The 25,098-nt window shown below is 51.6% G+C and overlaps 2 protein-coding genes across 3 annotated transcripts in view; one reads left to right on the top strand and one right to left on the bottom strand.

Moving 5' to 3' along the window:
- The window catches only part of ZNF408 (zinc finger protein 408), a 4,726-nt gene extending 2,965 nt beyond the window's left edge, over positions 1–1,761 (bottom strand). The window contains exons 1-3 of the mRNA XM_080642838.1: positions 1,384–1,761; positions 823–1,100; positions 30–91 (exon numbers count right to left, since the gene is read on the bottom strand). Coding sequence (XP_080498964.1) covers positions 30–91; positions 823–1,100; positions 1,384–1,432 — 389 coding nt within the window. The 5' untranslated portion in view covers positions 1,433–1,761. The remainder of the gene's footprint in view (positions 1–29; positions 92–822; positions 1,101–1,383) is intronic.
- ARHGAP1 (Rho GTPase activating protein 1) lies at positions 1,548–23,274 on the top strand. Of its 2 annotated transcripts, XM_080642842.1 has the most exons (14): positions 1,743–1,919; positions 5,792–5,973; positions 6,196–6,291; positions 7,586–7,615; positions 12,401–12,488; positions 17,224–17,355; positions 17,983–18,069; positions 18,272–18,370; positions 20,008–20,115; positions 20,196–20,272; positions 20,465–20,542; positions 21,018–21,146; positions 21,308–21,411; positions 21,537–23,269. In XM_080642842.1, exons 2-14 carry the CDS (start codon positions 5,841–5,843, stop codon positions 21,714–21,716), a joined length of 1,341 nt encoding a protein of 446 aa, XP_080498968.1. In that variant the 5' UTR covers positions 1,743–1,919; positions 5,792–5,840; the 3' UTR covers positions 21,717–23,269. The 2 variants fall into 2 exon arrangements, with proteins under 2 accessions (XP_080498969.1, XP_080498968.1); XM_080642843.1 differs by lacking the exon at positions 7,586–7,615 and having other exon boundaries at positions 1,548–1,919; positions 21,537–23,274.
- The last annotated feature ends 1,824 nt before the right edge of the window (positions 23,275–25,098 follow it).

Below are 25,098 nucleotides of genomic sequence, written 5' to 3' on the forward strand. Positions count from 1 at the left end.
ACTTGACTACACACTCTCCTGTAACTTACCTGGTCCAGCCTGAACTCTGTTCACAAGCACACACGTCTCCCCATGGGCCTAGTGACACGTCCTGAAATAAACCAATAAAAGTCCTTCTCCCATGTGTTTGAGGGGGCCAGAGTGGAGGAAACAACAAAAACAAAACAGACATAACCTCTCCTAAGATCTAAGATGAAGCCCCTGGAAGGTTAATGGTTTCTGGTTCTGCCTATACTAGACTGTGTTGTCTGACTTTTCATTCAGCAAAAAGCCAAAAAGACTGTCCCCACACCTCCTTCCCAGGGTGTGGAGAATTACTAAACTGAACACATTACTGCCTTCTAGTAGGTACCAAACAGAAAAAGTAGTAAGAGGAATATCAACTCTCCTTTTTAGTACTTTTTATGCAATAAAACCCTTTACCCGTGCCATTTCATTGATTGCTCCAAATAATCCTGAAGGATTAAAATAAAGGAAACAGCCATTCCTTTATCTGGCATAAATAAAACGAAACATGCCATTTAACTAGCTTATGTACTACGACTAGGATATGATCCCCTGGCTCTTTAATTCCAAAACCTTGGCTCTTGACTTTCATCAAGAGTGATGCTATATTAATCCAGCTTTTAACAACTTTTTGCACCTCGATTCCTAAACTACTACAGGTGAGGGGGAAAAAACAGTTCTGGAGGGAAGAACAAAACCATCTCTTATCTCCGGAAATGCCCTGCTTCTTCTAACAAACCGGAGAGCTGTCCAGAAGCTGTCTGAACCAATTCCAAATTTTCAATGACAAAGGTTAGACACCCTGGCCCTGCATACCTTCTCCTGCCTTGGTTGAACGCCCTCGTCCTTCTGCTCTGAGACAGACTCCTCTCCCAGCGGCCCCCAGAGCAGTCCTGGCTGCAGAGGCTTCCCGACACACCAGACCCCCAAGCGCTGTTTCTCAACGAGTGAGGGGCCAAGGGCTAAACCCTGGGGGAGGGTCTTTAAAGCGTGGACGGCTCGGGTCGGCCAGGCCGGACAGTCTTTGAGGTCCTGAGCACAGCCTTCTGCAGAAGGGCTCCATCCTGAGCCCGGATCCGGGCGCCGTTCGGGGTCTGCAAGGAGATAAGAAGGCAATGAGGGAGTGACCCAAGAGGTCGTGAGTTAGGCGTGGGGGGCGAAAACCGCACGTCCAGCCTGAGGGGTCCATAAGGGCTCCAAGGAAGCCCCTGAGAGATCTGAGGGGGTTCGGGGGCTCTTGAAGAAACCCCCAGAGACTGAGGGCACCAGAGGAGGCTCCCGGGCTCCGGAGGGAAAGGGTCGGGGGCAGAGTAGACCGGAGAATGCCAAGTGTATCTAGGCCAAGGCCAAGGGTCGGCGATCTCGCAGGTCTCTCACCGAACTGCAGTCTCTCCCCCCGCAAGAGCAGCTCCGCCGCCGCCTCCATTCCCGGTCAGAAAAAACCCCTCCGCCGGAAGTGAGCATCGCCTTCTCAGCTCCTCCCGGAAACAGTTAAGGACTGCCAAATTTACTCTCAGGAAAGCATCGTAAGAGTCGGACTTCATTGGTGCACAGGACCGGGAGTTTAGCAATACTGGTGAAGCAAAACCCTGTCGGGAAACAATACGCTTTAGGATTCCGGAGGGCCACCGGAGATTCGAGTACCAGAGAAAGGAACGAACAGCCCAGCCGCCTCCTTTTGGGAGGGATGAGTCGGACAGATATGCTGTCCTAATCCCAGGCGGGCACGTACAGGAAGTGGGCTCCACGAAAGGCCGTGTTTGGAGCGGGGAAGGGGTCGGAAGTGGGTTGGAGGTGTGGCGGAAGTGGCTGGGGAGTGAGGAGACCGGGAGGAGGCGGTTCCCGTTTTGCAGCGGAGCCGGATGTTTGCCGGGCTTTGACAGGCGTGGCAAAAGGAGCGGAGCGCGACCGCGGTGAGCTGCTGGGCGCGGGGTCTCCCGGGTGGTGATGGGGGGAAGGGAAGGCACTGGCCTGGCCGTCTGAAGGGCTGCGGTCCCGACGGGGAGGATCCGAGGAAGGGAGGAGGGGTGGAATGGGACCTGGGAGCCTGGCCTTCCTGCTGCGGGAATTCTGCCCCACTCACGGGTCTGCAGGGAGAGGACTCAGCTTCCTTCGCTGCCTTCCTCCTGTCCTCCCTAATGCAGAGTCCTGGTCAGATTGCTGTCATCGAGCAAGCCCTTTGGAGGGAAAGGCTCCCTGCTCTGATCCGGCGAAACGCGAAGAGAAAGATATTTGGGGGAAGTGTTTCACCCTGCCACCTATTAGGCCAGGCTTTCATCTCTGTTTCATAATCAGTGCACCCAATCCGGATTTTGTAAACCATGGAGCTCTATGCAAACGTGATTGTACTTGAAAGTCTTTCTGTTGTAGGATTTGCGTTTTCACAGTTTGGAGCTCCTAGGAAGACGATCCCAACGCCAGAGAATGCGATTTCAAGTTGTTACCTCAGTTCTTTTCGGAGGAGATTAGGGGAGAGGCTTTATTTTGTGGTGTTTTTTGTTTGTTTTTGTTTTGTGGAACTTCTCTGAACCTTGAGAATCGCATGAATGAATTAGTCACTTAGGGAAATATTGAGGGATTGACCTGCACAATGAGACCACCTTAGACAGACATGGATTAAAATCTGCGGTATGACTGTTGGCAATTTGCTTAGTTTCCTGGAGCTCACTGTCCTCACACTGTAAAATGGGCCCAGTAGTACATGCCTCTTAGATGCTGTTGTAAAGTTAATAGATAATTTGTGTCCAGTTCATGGTGTTATACAGCCCTCAACAAATGTTGGTTCCCTTCTCCACTTAGGAGGTGAATTAATTCAGTCAGTCATTCAACAAATGACTTAGTAGCTACATGTGTCAGGTGTAATTCTGAATAGGTCAGGGGTTCTTAAACAGAGATTCTTAGAGGGCATGTGAACCACTTAAAATTGCATACAAGATTTCATGCAAGTGCTGATTTGTCTTAGGGGAAAAGACCACAAATTGTGTCAGAATTTCAGAGGTTCGTATGAACCAGGTGGTCACGGTTCGACTCCCGGTCAGGGCACATGCCTGGGTTGCAGACTCCATCCCTAGTGTGGGGCGTGCAGAAGGCAGCCGATCAACAATTCTCTCTCATCATGCATGTTTCTATCTCTCTCTCCCTCTCCCTTTTTTTGAGAGGTCCAGACTTCCCAAAGGTTAAAACCTCTAGGTAAAAACTGCCTAAAGTGAGTCTTGAGATTTTTATAAAGGTAGATTTTTACCTACTGAGAAGGGAAAACTTAACCTCCCAGTAAGGAGTATTTTGCAGAGTGGAGTGGGGCTTGTAGGTGCCTGGAGTCTTAGGCAGCCAGGATACTTTACTTCCACTATATGTTAGAATTTCCTCTCACTAGCTTTGCTCGCCCTCCCACTGAGTGGGAGCTAAACTTCCAGGCTCACAGGGGCCAACAACTGTGGGTTGGAGGGTGGTGAGAGAGGCCAGTCGGGCTGGGATGTGGGAACAACTGTGATTAGTTATTCTGGAAGAGGAGGTTATGGGGGAGCAGGGGTCAGTTCTAGGAGAACTGACAAAATAGAGGAGTTACTGGAAAAGAGGTGGACTTCAAGTTCTTTTAAACTTTAGAGGATGACCGTCTCCCTCACACATGCTTCAGCTACCAGCTGTTCCTTCTAATCCTGTTGTTCACTTCAGCACAATATTTTAGGACCCTGAAGAGTTATATTTGTGGAAGGAGCCTTCACTTTTACAGATGAGGACATTTAGGACCAGATAGGAAAAGGACTGCCCAAGCATCTTTGCAACTCACTGGTTTAGGCAGGACTGTAATCCAGTTCTCCCAATACCTCATCCCCTGCCTTTTTCATTGCATCCAGCACCAACTGTGTGCAGAAAGACTTCTCTGGGTAGCTGTGGGCAGAGCTGAAGGAGCACTTGGTGCCTGGGCAGTGACAGAAAGAAGGGAAGGAGAGAAGGCTCAAGTCTGGAGAGGGTTACTTTGAGCTGCATTTTGTCCCTAATATCCAGCTGGGGGGTGAGAGGGCCTTTGGCACAACCTCCTGGTTGAATGTAGGGAGGAGTCTGTACATGAATCGGGTGGAATCCTCAAGACTGAGGTTTGCCTGCCTTAGAAGGTTGAAGGGGACTAGGGAATCCGGAGTGCGGGGCACAGCAGCACTCCCTGGGAGAAATGCATTCCCAAATAGGAGAGAGTCTTCTTTTGTGTTCTTGGGAAGGGACTTATATTTGGCGGTAAACAGCAGTAGTGAATAAGGGTAGCAAAAAAGACCAAAGGAGAAGAAGAGGAAAAAGGTGGAGGTGGGGGGTTGTTGTTTTTTGGCTGCTCAGCTTTGGCTCAGGAGCTTGAAACAGCTTTTGCCACTGAATTGATATAGTTGCCCTGGTAACAGGATGGTTATTGCTAGTTACACAGAACCAGTTTACCATCCAGAGTCCTTGGTTGTGACATGTGCAGGAGGTTGAGTCCAGAGGTGTTCAGGGTCTGAATCCCCGGTGGCAATTCCCTCTTCCTACCCGTGCCTGGGTCTCATCTGCACTCCTTATCTGCCCTGATGGTTCTTGACCATATATGTCATTTTTTGGACTCCAGGAATGCAGCAAGCTTAGAGCAGCCTCTTTGGGGCTAGACTGACTGGGTTGAATTGAAACTGCACTCCCTTGCCCATGTGGTGAGCTTGTGATGAGAGAGGGGTGTGCTTCCCATTAGGGCTGAGGGCAGAACGTGCTGCCTCCAGGCTGCGTGCGTGCAGCCACATCCTATGGCCAGACCCCAGACCTGGGCAAGCCCAGTTTCGGAGTGGCTCTTCTTCCCTGCCTGCTCTAGCTGCTGTTCTCTTTTTCACCTCTTGTAACTCAGCATTCTGATGATGTCATGAACTTCCCCCTTTCACATCTGTGCCCTCCAGCCCTTGGAGCAGTCTGCCCTGAGCCACCTTGAAGTTAGCGCCTGGAGCTCCCGCAGATTAGAGTGGGCTTAGGAGCCCCCAGGAACCTGCTATGACTGGCAGGCAGATTCCATCCTCTGCCCCTGGTTCCCTGGGCAAAACCAGCAGAGGCCTATTTTCTGGCCCCTGTGGTCTTTGGCCACCTCCTCTTCCCCAAGTCAGAGGTCAAAGATAGAGTAGCCAGGGCCACAGCTGACCTTTTGGGGTTTGGAGCACCCATATGCTCCTTAGATTTTTATACCACCTCTGCCCCATAACTGCTAGGGTCTGGAAGCATTCTGTGCTCTGTGACCCCTTAGGAGAGGGGCACGGACCTCTGCCCTCTGCAGCTGGGACTATATGACTGAACCAGCGGGGCAGCAGGCAGTGCAGGGCCTGGCACGACTCTTCCCCATCCAGCTGGAGGACCTGAAGGCAGGCACTGAGCTGTGCCATCCTCTGCCAGCTGCCTTTTCTGGCAACATGTCAGAAAATTGTGGCGCCAGAAGAACCAGGAGCTACATGGAACTCTTGGCAAGGATGAGAAGTGTTCAGGGACAGGGACAAGAGAGCTTGGGGGAGGAAAGAATGGGCTAGGACGCCCTAACTGGTTTGGCTCAGTGGATAGAGTGTCGACCTGCTGACTGAAGGGTCCCAGGTTCGATTCCGGTCAAGGGCATGTGCAGGAGGCAGCTGATCGATGTCTCTAACTCTCTATCCCTCTCCCTTCCTCTCTGTAAACAATCAATAAAATAAAATTAAAAATTAAAAAAAAAGAATGGGGTAGGAAGCTAGCTATAGCAGTTACAGGTATAAAGAGGGTGTTGCTGACCCTCTTTACACCTATAACTGCCTTCTCCCAGGTTTCTCTTCAGGTTCTGTGGGGTGAGGCTGTCGAGGACAGGCTCAGCTATGGACCCACTTTCAGAGCTGCAGGATGACCTGACCTTGGATGACACCAGCCAGGCTCTGAACCAGCTGAAGTTAGCCTCCCTTGATGAGAAGAACTGGCCCTCGGATGAAATGCCCGACTTTCCCAAGTCAGGTGGGCACCACTGGATCTCAGGCATCTACAGGCACTTTAGTTGGGGAGACCCCTTCCTACTGGAGGGAGACTCTGGGAGGGCAGATGGGGGCAAGCTGACTAGCCCCAGCGTGGGGCTAGGAGCACAAGCCTTACTGGGGAGAGGGCCCAAGAGCACAAGTCTCATGGAGAACACTGGGCCAGCCCCCCCAGACGATCCCCTTACTTTGCCATATTCCTCAGATGACTCCAAAAGCAGCTCCCCAGAACCTGTCACACACCTGAAGTGGGATGACCCTTACTATGACATTGCCCGGCACCAGATTGTGGAGGTGGCAGGTAAGCACACCCAATTTTGCATCTTTTTCCTCATAGTCTGCACCCCCTTATACCACAGGGTAAGGGAGGGGCCATGCCCATTCTGTGGTCTGACCCCTGACCCTGGATCTCCTGAGCACCATTCTTTAAACTCACAGACTTGATTGTGGTGGCCACTTGGTCTGTTCACCTGCAACCACTTCCTAAACTGTGACCCCACTGTCTCCATTGGCGAATGGTGTGTAGGAGGCAGTGTGGCCTAGTGGCTTTGAAGTTAGAAAGCCCTGGTTTGATTTCTAACTTTGCTCTCTGAACTCATTTCTTCCTGACAGCGTTGTTGAGAGAATTGCAATCGTGAATGTATGTCAGGGCCTAGCCCAGAGTACATAGTCAGCCCTGAATAAGTGGTCATTTACCTCCCTTTCCTTTGCCCTCATGCCAGCTTTTCTACTCCCTCAGTTACTGCAGAGCAGGCAGGTGCCAGTCCTTCCTACCTCGAAGGAAGTCTGGAAGTCGGGCCACGTGACCCCGGAGCATCAGGTTCCCAGCAGCTGTATCACCCTATTGAGAATGGGTGCAGAGTATCCCCCAGTCTGGCCCCCATGTGCTCCCACCCTCCTGTTCATAATGCAGTACCCAGAAGACTCCAGGGCCAGGAGAAGTAGCAGGGATGTTGATGCCCTGGTTTCTGCCCTCAGGGTCCTACTGCTAAATAGAGGAAATTAATTGCAAGATTCTTTATCTTTTTCCTAATGGTTGTTCGTCCTCAGTGAGGCCAGACAGCTATAAGCAAGAGTGACAGCATGGCCCTGTTCTGAGTCACTGGAATGGGCAAGGGGAGCAGGGAGCATATGGTCTCTGGACCCAGTGTCAGGCAGTGTGGTGCTGGCTGTGGGGGCTGTAGGCATCTGGCCTCTCCTCAGTGCTGGGCTCGGAGGTTATCCCTAATGTCAAAGTATTCCCATGACATCTGTGTTCCTGGATCCTGCCCAGGTCTGGGTTGGGGGCCTTGGCTATGGCCTTTCTCACCCCAACAGAAGCAGGCTGAGAGTTCTTTCCTGATCTGGTCCTGACCTAGACACAGGACAGACCCCTGAAGGTTCAGAACTGTCTCTCCTCACTACCAGAGAGTCACCTGATTGGGGCATGGGGCGGGGGGGTGTGGGGGAGGGCTCTGCCTGATGTGAAGGAGTCTCTATCCTGACATCCTCCTGGCCTATGTGGCCAGGTCACAAGAAGAGCAGGCCACTCCTCTCCCCAGGGGTGACCCCTGTTCCCCTGCAAGCAGTGCTGCAACATGTTTCTATTTCCCCAGGGTGTGATGAGCCTGAGGGGGCCCAGCCAGGTAGGTGTGTTCCTGGCTCTCCCTGCTTGGCCTCTCTGGGCTGTGGCCTCTGGGCTGTGGATCAGGAAGTGCTCCTGGGGCAGCTTAATTGTAGCCCCACTCTAGGGAGCTGGCAGTGGGCGGTGCCTGGGAGCCGGAAATAGCAAAGAATTATGGGTGGCAGCCGTGTGGCAATACATCCAGAACCTAAGGGAAAGGAGCTTCAGGGACTGCAGGGCCTTGTCCACAGAGGTAGCGAGGGGGGTGGCTGGCTCTTAGCAATGGCCTGGCTTGCATGCTGGCTCCTCAAGCCTGAGCTGAGTGCTGCAGGCGCAGCGCCCCTCGGTGGGGTTGCCCCCCATGCCTGTGCCTCTCTGACTGCTGAGAGGAGTTTGGATTGGCACTGCCAGAGTGAGACCTGTTTGATATGACCTTGGTGACATCCTGGGGGGCCAGCTTCCTGGCATTAGAAACCAGAGAAAGAGCCCATGTTGGAATGGAGACTGGGTTATGTCCCTACCTCCTCTGCAGCCTCTGTTATCACTAGTGGTGGCTGTCATGCTCCACTGTCACATTTAACTCAGTCCACATGGGTTCTTCCCAGTGGTGTGCTGATAGAGGTGGCCCTCCTGAAAGGGGGGAAAAAAAGGCTATTATTTGTACCATTTGAAATTTCTACCATGGAAGATTTCAAGCTACCAACATGATGTCAACTGGCTTGCAATATTCCTGACAGTTTAACAATATAACAAATACATGAGCCGGCTCCAGCACTTTGCCCAGCCCCCACCTCCCACCTCTTGGGCCTGCCCTGCAGGTTGTGGGCGGGGCAGGTGGCTGGCCTGGCTGCCGTGCAGTTCCCAGAATGGCTGCTGGAGGAGCTGCTGTTGCTGATTAACACCCAGGCTACCCTGGGAGAATTCTTGATCGGTATCTGGGGAATGCAGAGGCTTCATTCTCAGGCGGCTGGTCTTTTCCTGGTGCTTTCCACAGCTATGTGCCTGCTCCTCATTGAGCCCTCCCCCAGCTCTGGGAACACTAGTGCTGCCCCAGCTCCTTCTGTCCCTTCAGTCTCCAGGGCAGAAGTCTACTCTCTTCTCGGATCAGGAGGGGAGTTCTGAGCCTTGTTACGTATGTTCTTGGAGCAGCAGTCACCCTGCCTGCTGGCAAATGGCTGGGTCACCGAAGGACTTGGGCACTCAGGAAGGGTGGGGGCGAGACCCTCAGGTTGCCCATACCTCATTCTTCGCCTGTCTGGTGGGGTCTTGCCTCACTACTCTCCTTTTGTCCCCCACCCCCATCCTGACTTTGTTCAGCCTTCCTTTTTTGAACATCTGCTCCGGATTGAGCCTCCTAGTCTGCACTGAGGATTCATTGAAGGAAAATACACACTCCTTTCTACAAGTAGTGCCCAGTCCAGTAAAGTGGTTCTTAAAGCTGGTTTTGAGAATGTGAAAAGTTCTCTACTTACTGCCCTAGAGAACACATGTATGTGCTTGTATAATATTTTTCATATAACATCATGGCATTGGTGGATGCCCATCGGGGGAGCCATGGTTGAGGATCCAGTTTCCCACGTACAAGGTGCCGGGCCAGCTGAGAGATGGAGCACAGGCTCTGGCCCTTCACCCCAGTTGCTTGCTTAACCAGTTACTAGCTCTTCAAATTCCAAAGCCCAGTGAGCTCAGACTTTCTTTCCTGCCTAAGTCCTCAAGTCTGCCAACCAATAAGCGCTGCCTTACTGTTAGGGGCAGGCATAGAAAGAATCTCTTGGAATCCCCATGCTCCTCCCAAGGTTTTAACCCACATCCGGGTATTTCCTGTTTAGAGGGGAGTAGGCAAATGATGTCCCTCCCTTCACAGGCTCCTAGTAGGAGGCCTAGGGGTTTCTAAAGCTCTAGATTGGCCGGGCTCGGTGGCGCGCGCCTGTAGTCCCAGCTACTCGGGAGGCTGAGGCTGGAGGATCGCTTGAGCCCAGGAGTTCTGGGCTGTAGTGCGCTATGCCGATCGGGTGTCCGCACTAAGTTCGGCATCAATATGGTGACCTCCCGGGAGCGGGGGGCCACCAGGTTGCCTAAGGAGGGGTGAACCGGCCCAGGTCGGAAACGGAGCAGGTCAAAGCTCCCGTGCTGATCAGTAGTGGGATCGCGCCTGTGAATAGCCACTGCACTCCAGCCTGGGCAACATAGCGAGACCCCGTCTCTAAAAAAGAAAAAAGAAAAAAAAAAGAAAAAAAAATAAAGCTCTAGATTGTACATGTGGCTGGGGAGGCCAGTATAATCCTTTGCCCCAGTCTGCTCTTCCATCTCCTGTCAGATCCCATGGGAAGTGAATCACAGTAGACCCCAGAGGCTGGCCCTTCCCCCCTGGCCTGGAAGGAACCCAACACTAGGATCTAGGCTAGGGTATGAGAGAGAGCAAGTGATATCCGGTTCATCAAAATAAACCTGCCAGATGAACTGTACCTTCTCCCCCTCACACAGGCTTGCAGAGGTTTCTCTACTTGTAAGTCTGGAGAAATTCTGCCCCAGACTATGGGAAACTTACTGCCTAAAGCAGTCTGATGACCTAGAGGTCATGAACAAACCCAGAAATAGAACCATGCATACTATGTAATTCTGACTGATGTCTTTGTGTGGACTACCAGCATTTATTGAATACCTGCCACATGCTTGGCTCTGGACTGACATGAAAGATTCAAAGATGGAGCTGTCACAAGCCAATAGAGGAGACAGGCACATAAACAATTATACAGGAGAGTCAGAGCGTCATGGATAATGGTTCATGCTTGGAGCCATGAAAAGGGACAGCTGGCTTGCCTAGAGGAAGGAGGAGAAGACACAGGTTTCTGGAAGGAGATTATGCCTTGGATGAGTCTTAAGGATTCAGAGAACTTAGCCTAGAGGAGGGGAGCAAAATTGTCCGGAGAAAGGTCTGTCCAGCATGAGAAACAGCCTACTGTGCACAAGGCTGCGAGCACTTTTGTGTCGGAAGTGTGCACAGTGTGAGCCTGGAGAGGCAGGAGCAAGCCTGGACAATCCTGTGAGCCATTCCACGGAATATGGCCAGCAGGGACTGGGCCCACTTTGCCCATATTCCAGAAGCCTCCTTCAGCCTCTCCATAGATGCTGGCCCCAGCCCTAGAGAATAGAGTCAGAGCCTTGGCAACTACTTTGGAAAAGCGCTGACTCCTGAGTGAAGTCACTGACCAAGAAGGACCATCAAGGTCATGGCTTATTAAATATGGAGAAGACCCTCAGCAAGGCCTGGGGGATCCTTAGTCCTCAGAGGGAGATGGAGGACAGACTCACTGCACTTTGTGGGTTGTGTCAGTGGTCTTTCTATTTGCCTCTGAAACAATCAGGGTTAGGCAAGTGTGGCTTGGTGCTCTGGAGAAGCATGAGGGTAGGGCTGAAGGGAAGGTAAGGACCAGGTCTTGTCCCCGTGGATCTTTGCTTGGGGTTCCTGATCCATGCTGACCTGGAAGAACATCTCACTTTTGGGGAGGAAAAACATATGTCTCAGGAGCTCCCTGGTTTCATGATGGTCAGACCTTCAAATTATGACTAGTTGTGGACAAACATCCCAGACACATTACATCCAAATGAACATTTCCCCACAGCATTACAAACTCCTCTCAACTTCATGTTCTTTGGAATATCCTTAATGACAAAGGATATGATTTTTATAAATGTCCAGAATTTAGAGGCAAGTGTGGTTAATAATTCTAATAAAATCAGAAAGTGTTGTTAGTGGTCAAAAAGGAGACTACTGTTGCCCTGGCCGGTTTGCTCAGTGGTTAGAGTGTTGGCCTGCAGACTGAAGGGTCAAGGATTTGATTCTGGTCAAGGGCACAATCCCTGGCCCTGTTTGGGGCACATGCGGAAGGCAACCAATCAATGTGTCTCACATCAATGTTTTTCTCTTTCTCTTTTCCTCTCTCATCCTCTCTAAAAATCAATGGAAAAAATATCCTTAGGAGAGGATTAACAAAGAAAAAAAAGAGAGAGAGAGAGAGAGACTATTGTATAATCAGGCTGATTTCCTCAGTGAGGTTTTCCAAATACACACTGCTTAAAGGGGATGCTTCTGAAATAAGTGACTTTTAAGGTGACTCCTTGGCAAGACAGTTGCTTTGAAGGGTGTGATATAAAATTAGCCATTTCTAATTGTACAATTTGGTGGTATTTAGTAGTCACAATGTTGTGTATCTCCATTTCCATGTACTTCCAGAATTTCATCCATACCCATACAAACCCCGTACTCATAAACAAGTCAGTCTCTCTTCTTGCCCTCTCTCAGTCATGACAGCCGCTAATTGCTGTTCTCTATGGATTTACTTATTCTAGATAACTCAAATAAATGGAATCATACAATGTGTAGCTCTTGGTGACTGGCTTCTCTCACTTAGCATAATGTTTTCAAGGTTCATTTACAGTGTAGCATGTATTAGTACTTCATTCCTTTTTACAGCTGAACAGTATTCCATTGCATGGAAATACCATCTTTTCTTTACCGATTCATCTGTTGATGGACATTTGGCTTGATTCCACCAGGTGTGATTTTTTTTGAAAGTCATGTTATTTCTTTATACCCCAGCCCAGTATCCCTGAGAGCAACCTGTCCCTCTTCCTTCAGCGACACCCCCTCAAGTGCAGGCAGCTGCCCCCCAGAGTGCATCTGCATGGCCCGCTCTGGCCGTTGTCTTAAATGGTACAGGTCTCCAGGCCTGGCACCTTTTAGGCCCTCAGCCTGTTTCTCTTGGTTCATCTTTCACCCACCATGCTCCATCTTCTCCACATCTAGGAGATGACAAGTATGGGCGGAAGATCATTGTGTTTAGTGCCTGCCGAATGCCTCCCAGCCACCAGCTGGACCACAGCAAGCTCTTGGGGTGAGTACCTATATGGAAGGTGATGGGACCTGTGCCCAGATCCCCAGCTTGGCCTGATGTTGTTTTCCTTACTGTCCCTCCCTGTGTGGGGGTGCCAGGCCACCTCCCTCCCTGCCTCCCTCTCCTCCTGAGGGAGTCAGTCCTGGGCTAGGAGTCAGACCTGGTTTTTAGTCCTGGGAAGTGTGACCTTGGCAAGTGTCTTCATCTTAAGTCTCTTTTTCTTTACTTTTCCTAGGGAATATTCATACAGGAGTGAGATACTGTGTGTGAAAATGCTTGGAAAAGTAAAATCCTGTCCAAATGTGAGGGCTAATCTGGTTATCTCCAATGTGGTTGTAGTTCCCCATTTATATGCATAAGTAGTATTATCTTATTTGGTGCCATTGGCGTCTGTACCTGCCTGGATACTGTTGGCTTTATGTATAAAACAGCTCTGGTTAGTCTGAAATCTCCTGATGCAAGGCAAGAGGCTGTTTGAAAGTGGGAGTTTGAAAGTGGCGGCCGCGGGGAGGTTCCTGCCGGGGCTCTGTCACCTGTGTCTGTTGGCACCAGGCACAGCCATGAAGAAACAGGAAAGATTCCTGCTTCCGTGGAGTTCACAGTTCTATTGGAAGTGGGCAATTCCAGAATTGATCGGCCATACCATTGTCACTGTAGTAATGCCTGCTTCATTGCGCTGGTTCAGCTTCCTTCTCAACTTGCCTGTTGCCACTTGGAGTACATATTGGTTCGTTACGGAGCTAGTGGTAACGGGGTGTTTCCACTTGCTCTGTTTCCTCATGTGCGTGTATAGTGTGGTTTTAGCTAGGGGGAATGACTGAGGCTGCTGAAGCCACGGTGAAAGTCAGCCTACATTGCAGTGCCATTGAGGAGCCAGGGGCAGCTTACATCATCCTTAGAACCAGAGCGTTTATTTTCCCTCTTCGAACAAAAAATATGTTGGCTGTAGTTTTACCATATAAGGTATTTTAAAAACATGAAAAAAAAAATAAAAAAGAAAGCGGGAGTTTGACAAGCCCTGTTCCAATAAACATTCATTACTGAGCCATGCTGCCAGCCCGGGGCCCACAGCATGGGCGGGACTCCACGGAGGCAGAGCCCTACTGCGCTCCTGATGCTCCTCAGTGTGTGTACAGCTACCGTCCTGCACTTCTTCCTGACCAGTTGAAAGTGCTCCCTGAAATTGGAAATGTCTGCGCTGCCCATACCAACTCCTTGCAGTTCTGAATGGTTCTGTGCCTGTAGGGTGTGGTGAGGGGTCGGGACAGCCCAGGTGTACAGTAGCTGAAGGGGAAAGGCTTGAGTGCTGAGTCTCTGTAGCCCCAGTGAGCCAGGGCCAGACCCGAGTCTCCAGCCATGTGTGCCATCTTTCTCTCTGGCCTCCTGAACCCTTCCTTCACCAGCTCCTCAGACAGGCAGGCAGAGCCTGGTCCAGGCCCACCACGTGGCCCAGCCAAGGGTAGGCCAAGGAGCTCAGCCTGAGGGTGACTGAGTCACGGGTCCCTCCACCCCCTCCACCTCTAGTTTTATCACATCTGACAAGGCAGTTGAGAGACTCTTGGCCAGATAATAGTCCGAATGGGAGGAAGTCAGAGGATGGGGATGGGAAAGCACCTGGTTTTCAGGAGAGAGCCTGATGAGTGAGGCGGCACCCACTCTGGGGCTTTCTCTGGCTTTACGAAGCCCTCTGCCATCCTGTCCTCTGTCCCACACAGATCTCCCCTCCCCCACCTGACCTGGTCACAGTCCCTACTGGGAGCAGAGAGGCACGTCCATCAAGGATCAGGCCTGTCCTCTGGTTGTCAGTTAGATTCTCTCTAGCTTGGCTTTCCCAGCTGTCACCCAGGTCTGGGGGTTGAAGCAGAAAGTGCCTGCAGCTTGGATGCAGAAGCCCGATTAGACTTCCGCTCTGCCTCTTACTATCTGTGTACTTGGGGGTGGGTGTCTTCTGAGCCTTATAAGAATAGGAATTGTGCCCACCTCACAGGGTTGTTGTGGGCATTAGGTAAGATATATACATGAAATGCCATTGTATCCATTTGTAAAGAAAAATATGCACAACTATATAAAAAAGTCTCCCATAAACCCAGAGAAAAAACCACTGTTAATATTTTAGTGCATTTGCTTCCTATTTTTGACTATAACATGTACAAGGCTCTATAGTCAGTTTTGTATCTTCTGTAATGTTTTTATCTTATGAATTAAACATTCATCAAAGACATCCTTTAAAAATTTTTATTGATATATGAAATGTATACAGAAAAGTGAACCAATTATGTGTACCACTTGATGAATTCAGAAAAACTGAACCCACCCGTGTCAGCCCCACCCACCAACCTCCCTTTGCTCTTCTAGTCACTACCACAAAGGGCAACTACTGTTCAAACATCTCACTTCACAGATTGGTTTTGTCTGCAGGAGCAGCCTGTGAGGTATTCTATTTATAGATGTCTTGTGATTTATTTAACCAATTCTCTGTTGTTGGATAGCTAGCTTGCTGCTCAGTTGTTGCTGTTTTTCCATTATAAAACAGGCTACAATGAATAGCCTTCTGCAAAAATGTTTCTCTTCATCTCTGCTTCTTTTCTTAGGGTCAAAGAGTAGGAACATTTTATAGCTTCGTATAGATATCACTTTATTGCCCTCCTAGAGGTCATAACATCCATCAAAGGATGAGTGTATTTTCACTACAAGTATTGCTATTTTTTAGTTGCAAAATGCCATCTTTTTATGTGAAAGATCTTTTCTTTGCATATTGTGAAGTGCTCAATGTATCTAAGGGGTATTGTGTAATAATAGTGATTGGGATCAGAGTAACAATTCATCCCTAGATACTTCACATGCCTGCCTGTGCTGGCCGAGCCTAGCACCCATGGACCATTGTGTAAGTTACCTTCTCTAGGGTAGATCAGGAGGTACCTGGACACTTACTCCCATCCTTGGGCACTTCGCCAGGTTCCTTTCTCCTTTCCCTACCTCCTTTGAAGCCCCTGTATTTCCTGCCTCCCAGCCTCCAGTAGTGATCCTGCTGAGGCCTGGGGCTGGCCAACCAGAAAGAGGGCATTCCACTGGATTCCTTCCTTTCTGGATTCCTTGTTCATTTTCTTTATACTTCTCCACTGGGGGCTCCACACTATGTGTGTTTCTTTGGAGTGGTAGATATGTTATGAGCATAGGGAACCTGAGATGTGGCTATTTGGTCCACAAAAAGCCCAGTGATTAGAGCAGGGAAGGGGATCCCCTCTAAGAGGCAGTGTTTTACAGCCTATGCTGGGAATCTTACCTAATAATAGACAAACATGTAAATTGATCATACATCCGCTATGCCCACAGCCAATCAGGAGCAAGTATACAAATTGACCCAGCAGAGATGGCAGGTTGATTTGTATACGCCGGCGTGGAGCAGCCGGGAGGGGTGGGACGCCTGCTCTGAGGGGGAGGGGGGCAGCAGAGGGGCTACAGGAGCGGTGCTCCAGCCGGAAACGAGGACTTGCAGGTTCCCGGGTGCCCGGGAGCAAAGCCAGGGGAAGGAAGGCCTATTCTTGCACGAATATCGTGCAACGGGCCTCTAGTTCAAGTATAAGTGGAAGAGCTGCATTGTGGTCAAGAATGCAGGCTTGCCCTAGCTGATTTGGCTCAGCAGACAGAGCATTGGCCTGTGGACTGAAGGGTCCCAGGTTCAATTCCAGTCAAGGGCACATGCCTGGGTTGTAGGCTTGATCCCCAGTAGGGGGCATGCAGGAGGCAGCTGATCTAGGATTCTTTCTCATTATTGATGTTTCTATCTCTCTCTCCCTCTCTGAAATCAATAAAAATTAACTTAAAAAAAAAAAAAAAGGAATGCAGGCTTTGGAGTTATCAGTGGTTCTCAGCCTTTCTAATGCCGTGACCCTTTAATACAGTTCCTCATGTCGTGGTGACCCCCAACCATAAAATTATTTTCGTTGCTACTTCATAACTGTAATTTTGCTACTGTTAATGAATCGTAATGTAAATATCTGTGTTTTCCGATGGTCTTAGGCGACCCTACTAGCGGTTCTCAACCTGTGGGTCCCAACAGGTTGAGAACCGCTGCTGTAGAGCCTATTTACATTACGATTCATTAACAGTAGCAAAATTACAGTTATGAAGTAGCAACGAAAATAATTTTATGGTTGGGGGTCACCACGACATGAGGAACTGTATTAAAGGGTCGCAGCATTAGAAAGGCTGAGAACCACAGAGTTAGATAATTTGCCTCCAGGCTGCACCATAAACTGTGTGACCTTGGGTATGCACTTGACCTCTCTAAGCCTCATTGCCCTCACTTGTAAGAAGGAGATAATATCAGCCTTGATTGTTATAAGGAAGGCATGAGATAATAGTGTTTGGCAGATGCTAAAAGCTTAATATTGATAAATGGTGAGTATCATTATTATTGATTTGACAATCCTGTGAGGGAAATGTTATTCCCATGTTCACTGCAGTTATGTGAGAGGGCTCCAGTTAGAGTCTTGGTCTCCAGACTCCTGGTCAGTGCTCAAAACTGAGAGCTGTTGTTATTATTGCCCCGCCCAGCCCAGCCCCAACCCCTCCACAACAGCATGGCAACTGCTTATGCAGCCAGGATGGACAGTGCGGGGTCAGGGGTCTTGGGGAGGGGGTTTGATATAAGCAGATTCTGGGGCACCAGGTTCTGGCTTAAGGGGTCCCACCTGTGTACAGGGCAGGCTTGAACAGGTCTTTTCACTTGAAGGTACCTGAAGCACACCCTGGACCAGTACGTGGAGAGTGACTACACATTGCTTTACCTGCACCACGGCCTGACCAGCGACAACAAGCCCTCCTTCAGCTGGCTCCGGGATGCCTACCGGGAGTTTGACCGAAAGTGGGTTGGGGCCCAGGGGTGGGGTCCAGGGCCTGGAGCAGGTGGCTCTGGAGTCAGCAGCTCTGTTAAGTGCTTGGGCAGGAGCTTATTCCATGCCAGGGGAAGTCAGGTGCTCACACCTGGGTACATGCAAAGAATCTGAAGTTGGAACAGCCTGGGCTCAAATCCATTTCTCTACTTACTCATTCTGTGACCTTCATGTTACTTAACCTCTCTGAGCCTCTGTTTCCTAATCTGTAAAATGGGGCAGCAATGATACTTTGCAAGCTTGCTATAAGGAGTGAAATCAGAAGATGTACATTAAGAACATACTCCGGCCGAAACCGGTTTGGCTCAGTGGATGGAGCGTCGGCCTGCGGACTGAAGGGTCCCAGGTTCGATTCCGGTCAAGGGCATGTACCTTGGTTGCGGGCACATCCCTAGCAGGGGGTGTGCAGGAGGCAGCTGATCGATGTTTCTCTCTCATCGATGTTTCTAACTTTCTATCCCTCTCCCTTCCTCTCTGTAAAAAATCAATAAAATATATTTAAAAAAAAAAAAAAAAAAAAAAAAAAAAAAAAAAAAAAAGAACATACTCCGTGTCTCCCCTGCCACGCCCACTGCTGAATTCCCACTCTGCCTCCACAGGTACAAGAAGAACATCAAGGCCCTGTACATCGTGCACCCCACCATGTTCATCAAGACCCTGCTCATCCTCTTTAAGCCCTTCATTAGGTGAGCAGGCCGAGGATGGGATGGTGGTCTCCCCGTGCTTCCCCTTGAACTCTGAAGCAGATGCCAGAGGAGGCCAAGCATCCTGAGGACACACCCGTTTGGGGCTAGGCCTCTGTCTGATCTGGCTGTGCTGCTGAGGGGACAGTGGAGGCCTGCCGAAGCCAGTGCTCTCCCCAACCCATGCCCTTTCCTCTCTCGGCAGCTTCAAGTTTGGGCAGAAGATCTTCTATGTGAATTACCTGAGTGAGCTGAGCGAGCACGTGAAGCTGGAGCAACTAGGGATCCCTCGCCAAGTGCTCAAGTGAGGCTGGGCAGGAACTGTGTGTGCCCCTGGATGGCATCTGTGTACATGTGTGTCATGTTTGTGGGGTGGCATGTGCCAGCCAAGGGGAGAGGAAGCCTTGAGAATCCCAGGATAAACAGAGGAAGCAAATGTAATGACAGAGAGACAGCACATGAGGAGAGAGAGTATGAGTTCAGATTCTGTTTCTGTCACTTAAAGTGACTGGATTTATCTATTTATTTATTTACTAGTGGCCCGGTGCACAAAGTTCATGCACATTAAAAGGGGATTAATTAGCCGAAACCGGTTTGGCTCAGTGGATAGAGCGTCAGCCTGCGGACTGAAGGGTCCCGGGTTCGATTCCGGTCAAGGGCATGTACCTTGGTTGCGGGCACATCCTCAGTGGGAGGTGTGCAGGAGGCAGCTGATCGATGTTTCTCTCTCATCCATGTTTCTAACTCTCTGTCCCTCTCCCTTCCTCTCTGTGAAATATCAATAAAATATATTTAAAAAAAAAATAAAATAAAAGGGGATTAATTAGAGGAAATAATTTAATATTGCTATTTGCCCTTTCTCTATAATAGAAGTGTCAGAGATGAAAGAAAATTAGTAAAATGTATATGAAAACCTTCCTCCTGTCAGAGTCTGGGGCGCACCACACGACCCAGAGTCAAGTCCCCGCCTACCCACATGTGCCTCAAAATTGCGTGAGACCCAGACCCGCCCCCCCCACCCCCCCCGCATTGGGCTAGATCCAGACCCCGCCAGTCCCACCCTTGTCAAACCCCACCGGGCAGGGGGCATAGCCTCAGGTCCCCTGGCCGGGCACCAGGACGGGGGGCGTGGCCTGAGGTCCCCCGTCAAGCCCCACCAGGTGGGGGGTGCGCAGCCTCAGGTCCCCTGGCCCAGCACCAGGAGGGGGGCGCAGCCTGAGTTCCCCTGACCCAGCACTGGGGTGCACCTTGAGGTCCCTTGTCAAGCCCTGCTGGGTGGGGGGCACAGCCTGAGGTCCCCTGTCAAGCCCTGCTGGGTAGGGGGGGCATGGCCTGAAGTCCCCTGTCAAGCCCCACCTGGTGGGGGGGCATGGCCTGAGTTCCCCCACCCAGCACTGGGGGTGCACCTTGAGGTCCCCTGTCAAGCCCCACGGGGGCGGGGGAGGGCATAGCCTCAGGTCCCTGCTGATTGCTTGTTAAGGCTCCTTATGGGAACTTGGCCTCAGCTGTGGGTGCAACCATCTTTTGTGATGGAGTGATAGTCAATTAGCATGTTCCCTCTTTATTAGATAGGATTTTTATTGATTTCAGAGAGGAAGGGAGAGGGAGAGAGAAACAGCAATGATGAGAGAGTATCATTGATTGACTGCCTCCTTCATGGCCCCCACTGGGGATCGAGCCTGCAACCTGGGCATGTGCTCTGACTGGGAATCGAACAGTGACCTCCTAGTTCATAGGTTGCTGCTCAACCATTGAGCCATGCCATCTGGGCCAGATCAGATCTCTCTAAAGTCTTCACTTTCTCCTGTGTAAAGCTGGGTTGTTACGTGGATCAAATAAACTAGCCTATGTAAAATAGCTCAGGAAGTGCCTGACAAATGGGGGTTATCGTAGTGACTACAGAGCCAGGCAGAGGGCCTGACTGTCCCATCTGCTCCCCAGGTATGATGACTTCCTGAAGTCCACACAGAAGAGCCCTGCAACAGCCCCCAAGCCCATGCCCCCACGGCCCCCACTGCCCAACCAGCAGTTTGGGGTTTCACTGCAGCAGTGAGTATGGGAACGGGGGCACCTGGCACCTGGAGCCCAGGGCAGGCTGTAGACCCCGCTCACTGCCCTTGTGCCCACAGCCTCCAGGAGAAGAACCCAGAGCAGGAGCCCATTCCTCTCGTGGTCCGCGAGACTATTGCCCACCTGCAGGCCCACGGTGAGTGCCAGGGCCCACCTGCCCCTATGACCTGGTCAGGGTCCCCAGCCCCCTCAGGAAGCTGCCAGGCAGGGCTGAGAGGTTCCATGTGCACCAGCACTTGCACTGACCCTGACTGGAACCCCGAGACCGAATGGTGGGGAGTTACATGTACCCAGAACTCTGAGACTCACCAGGCCCCCCGTTTCCCAGCTCTCACCACTGAAGGGATTTTCCGAAGGTCTGCCAACACCCAAGTTGTACGAGAGGTACAGCAGAAGTACAACATGGGTGAGTGGTCCTGGGGGTGTCCAGCTCACGCGTGGGCGCTGGGGTGGAGGGTGGAGGAGTTGGGGGCAGGTGTGTGACTGTTAGGGGCTTCTCTGCCTTTCGCTGCCCTATAAACAAGGGTCCCAGGTTCTGTTTCTGTCAAAGGTTCTATGGCATCTGCTAAGATAACATGATGCCACTCCCACCTGGCTGTTCCAGGCCTGCTCCCTCATTGGTCAGGCTCTGGGTCCTGGGTTCAGGGTCATTTGTAGACAAGGAATAACTCTGGTATGTGCTGGGGGTCCCACTCCGCCCAGATGGTCTGAGTCTGCATCCCCTTGTCATAAAGGAAGAGATGAAGGCAGGTGCAAGAGGCTCTCTGGGAGGAGGCTGTCTGAGGGCGGTCGGGCAGTGGGGCCTCCTGGGCCTCTGGATGGGCTGCTGGCCTCCCAGCTCCGCCCAGCTCCCCTCCACCTTCCTCCCCACCCACCTTTAGGACTGCCTGTGGACTTCGATCAGTACAACGACTTGCACCTGCCAGCGGTCATCCTCAAGACCTTCCTCCGGGAGCTTCCTGAGCCCCTGCTCACCTTTGACCTCTACCCTCACGTAGTGGGCTTCCTCAGTGAGTGCCCTCTCCCACCCCAGGTCTGAGCTGCTTCTGCTGGGTCTGTGCTGGACTCGGAGCAGGCGGGCTTGGTTGGGGTCTCCCCTCTAGTCTCGTGTGAGGGCTTCCTGAGCCAGCCAGCCTTGGGCCCCTGTAACCCCAGCCCCCATTCTTCGTAGACATTGATGAGAGCCAGAGAGTGGAAGTGACGCTGCAGGTCCTTCAGACGCTGCCCGAGGAGAACTACCAGGTGCTTCGTTTCCTTACTGCCTTCCTGGTGCAGGTGAGTCTGCCTCTCACCTGAAGGAAGGAGGGAGGAGCGCCAGCCCCTGCTGCTCTGGTAGCTGGTAGCAGGGCATGGGAGCTGGGTCTGTGGCCCTGCTGCAGCCCTCTGACTTCCCTCCACAGGTTTCTGCTCAGTGTGACCAAAACAAGATGACCAACACTAACCTGGCTGTCGTCTTTGGCCCTAACCTGCTGTGGGCCAAGGATGCTGCCATCACTCTCAAGGCCATTAATCCCATCAACACCTTTACCAAGTTCCTCCTGGACCATCAAGGGGAGTTGTTCCCTACTCCTGACTCCTAGGGGCTCTGAGCCCAGCCCCTGCCCACCAGCCCCCTTCTCTGATAGCCCTTCCTCTGGGAGCCCAGTTTGGACTCTTCCTCCTGGCATCAGCATTAGAGGAGCCAAGGGCTCCTGCCCAGGAAGGGGTCATGAGGCCCGAGGAGATAGAAGCTGGAGCCAGCCAACTGGGTAGCTCCTCCTCCCCTTCTTTCCAGTCCACCTCGTCGGCCCTGGAGGCCTTGCTGTTGCCATGAGACATTTTTCTTCGCCTTATACTTCTCCTGCCTCCTTGGGTCCCTGGTTCCTGCAGGGCTGTGCAGAGCTGGCCCTGGCTCTTCCAGTAGGAGGACTGGCTCCAGCAATCCTTTCCTGCTTTCTCCTGCCTCTTTGCCTGGCAACTGCAGATGCCAAAATCACTGTCAGCTGGGATGTTAGCTGGGCTGGTCCGCCCCCTCCTGATTGCAGGGGATTGAAAGGCTGAGCTGGCTTAGGCAGGCCCTGCTGAGGCTCCTCTCTGTCTGGGTGAAGGCCTGGGTGCAAGCCCCCTGCTCTATCCTCCCCTCAGCATGGGTACTTCCACAGCTAAGGAATTCAGCCTGGAGTCTGCTTCCTGTTTCTGCCTTCTCTTCCACACATCCTGGTCAGCTCTTCCCAAGTGGCACTGCCCCCCAGAATGTTCTAACCCCCTGCTTCTGCCTGGACGCAGCATGGACATGGCTGAGTTCTAGCATCCATTTGAGATAGACAGCACCCCCACCCTGAGAGACCCTTGGTGCCTAAGCAGGGGAGCAGGCTCAGCCTCTATGCCTTGTCTAAGGACAGAATCTAGGCCAAAGGCTCTTGCAGTCCTGTGTGTTGTGGAGTCACACTGGTCTCTGCTCTGGCCAGAGGTGACTTGGTGCCTCAGGATCTGTGGTGGCTCCTTCCTCCTACTGGGCAGAGATTTTGCTAGTTAGATCTAGCAACCTTCCCCAGGGAGTAGGGGTCCCAGGACCCTGTTGTCTTTCAGACAACCTGGACTCCAATGATGATGGCCGTCCTGCATTCCAACTGTATCCTTTAGAATTACACTCCTTCCTGGTGAACACTGAGAATGCACCCCCCCCCCCTTCCTGTAGTCTTAGTTTCTGGCAGTAGGGAAAACCCTGAACAGCGACCCTGTCCCCACAGCCTTGGCCAGAGCCTAGAGCCTGTACAGTGGGGGTCCTCACTGACCAGCCCAACTCCTTTTGGGCGCTCTCCCAGGGCACTGGTGTGTCAGGACTCCTGGTACCTGGCTGGCTGCTGGTTCTGTTAGTGTCTCTAGCCTGGGTACAGGCCTCAGCTTTCTGCCCTACTTTGTGTATCAGGTGTTCACAGTCCCTTTTCCTGGGAGCCTATGGATCTATTTGGTCTTTCCCTTCCCCTGCCCTACTGGTTAGTAGGGACTGGGGGAAGGGCTTGTACTGTGAATCAAGTGTACACATTCACACTTCATGAATTCCTTGGCATCAATCATGTATTTCACCTCTGCACTTTTTGTATTTCAATAAAAATGGAGATGGAAACTGCCCATCTGACTATTAAAGAAGTAGACATGGAGTTTCTGAACTGAGTGGGAAGCGTGTGGCTGCAGAAGAGCAGATGGGGCCTCAGGAAGTCCCTGCCCAGTCCATCTGGCCCCCTTCCTCCTCTGGTTCACTTGTGAGTGGGTATGAGGCCAGCTTTCTGGGTATGAGTCTTGTCTTCCAGGCTTAGAAGTGTGAACAGTCACCTTCCAGTGTTGGCACCTGCAGCATTCCAACTAGCTGCCATGTGAGTAACCTCTGACCAAGGACTCTTCTGTCCCCCAAATGGAGTGGGCTTTGGTGGACAACAGCCTGGGTTTTAGACTCAGGGTTTGAATCTTCGTTCCATCACTTGCCACCAGCTCTCACTGGTGATAGTTGTAAAATTGGCCCCACCTCTGAGACCATTCCTTCATCTGAGGACCAGAAATAATGTGTACAGTACAGTGCCCCGTGGTAACTAAATGACCATCATTTCCCAGTGAACAAAGCACCAGTCCCAACCTGTGCAGCAGCTGGGATTGAAGCCCTCACCGGACCATCCCCCTCTCCCCTCAGAGCCTCCGTTTCCACCTGCCATGTACTTACATGGAGTCATGGAAGGCCCTGTTTTCCTTTCCTCTTGAGGTTTTGCTTTGCTTTATAGGTTAAGATGGTAACATTTATGTGTATTTTACTGCAATTTTCTAAAAAGTGGTTTGTTACTATGAGGGCAGGCCAGAATTTCCCTTGGCACAGTGGTCAAGATCAGGTTCCAACAGTTAGCTGTTTGCCTGCCAGTAGCAATCGGGAGGCGACACGGCCTCATCTGGACCTGTTCCGTTTTCTCGTCATTGCTTGCTTGAGCTGGGGGAGCTGGGCCAGAGCTGCAGGATCAAGCCACATTGTCAGGATTGGTGGTTATAAACACTGGCACTGAGCTCTCGGAAGCTAGTTCCGTTGCACACTGTGGCCCTCATCCAGGTAACTGAGCAGAAGGCACAGGCGGCCTCTCTCAATGGCTCTCCTCTGCTCTGAGCTGGGTGACTGTTTAGAACACAGGGGATGTGACCCAGGGCAACGAGGAGGGGAGCAGGAGATGGAGAGAGCTGTTTACTTGGGTTGGACTCCTGGCAAGGCCTCTGCTGAGTGACTCAAAAGCCAGTTTACCTCTGCCTTAGCAACAACAGGTCTCGGGATGGATTGTAGGGATATGCTTTAAAGGGGTAGGACATGATTTTCAGACCCGGGGACATGGAACACATTGCTTTTGGGGGCTCCCAATTGAAGGTCAGGACACCAGGGAATGTTCGCCGCCATTTCTAACCCAGGGTTTCTCCAACTCTATCCTGATTGGCTGCATGGTCAGGCACCATGGTTAGTGTTGTGTGCAGTTTGCAAACAAGCAAGGGCTCCCCCAGCCTATCACAGTGGATAGGCCCCATTCTTTTCAGCCCCTGGTTTGGGCTGCAATTAGAATTTTCTAACTAGCCCTTTTCTGTCCGGGGGCCTGCCTTCAGCCTGAAAGGCTTCGGGAGGCAGCCCAGACAGCAGTTGCCAAGGTCTGTCAGGCAGTTGGTGTCTTGCCACTAGAACTACCTCTGCCTCTGGGACAATGGCTCCACTCCAGCTCCCTTCTGGGAGGCAGGAGGGCCGCTTGGCCAGGGCTGAGATGCCTGCTGCATTAGTCTCCAGGGAGCCAGGCAGGAATAATCCCCGAAGTTCCACCCCAGTGCCCTGGGCAGCTCCACAAACTGGCATGGGCCCTTGACTCCCTGCTCCTCATCCAACCCCATCCCTTCAGTCTGGTTTGCTCAGCCGCAACCCCACACGCTGATCAGCAAACAGATCCCAGGCAGCTTGGGGAGCCCCACACC

The sequence above is a fragment of the Plecotus auritus genome, assembly GCF_963455305.1.
Source record: "Plecotus auritus genome assembly, chromosome: 9".
In the NCBI taxonomy this organism is placed as follows: Eukaryota; Metazoa; Chordata; class Mammalia; order Chiroptera; family Vespertilionidae; genus Plecotus; species Plecotus auritus.

What these genes read in the sequence shown, in the direction of transcription:
- ARHGAP1 (XM_080642842.1), top strand. Translation starts at nt 5,841, where the DNA reads ATGGACCCACTTTCAGAGCTGCAGGATGACCTGACCTTGGATGACACC. An exon ending in GCCTGAGGGGGCCCAGCCAG is followed by an intron (nt 7,616 to 12,400) that starts GTAGGTGTGTTC and finishes CTCCACATCTAG; the next exon opens with GAGATGACAAGTATGGGCGG. An exon ending in TTACTGCCTTCCTGGTGCAG is followed by an intron (nt 21,412 to 21,536) that starts GTGAGTCTGCCT and finishes TTCCCTCCACAG; the next exon opens with GTTTCTGCTCAGTGTGACCA.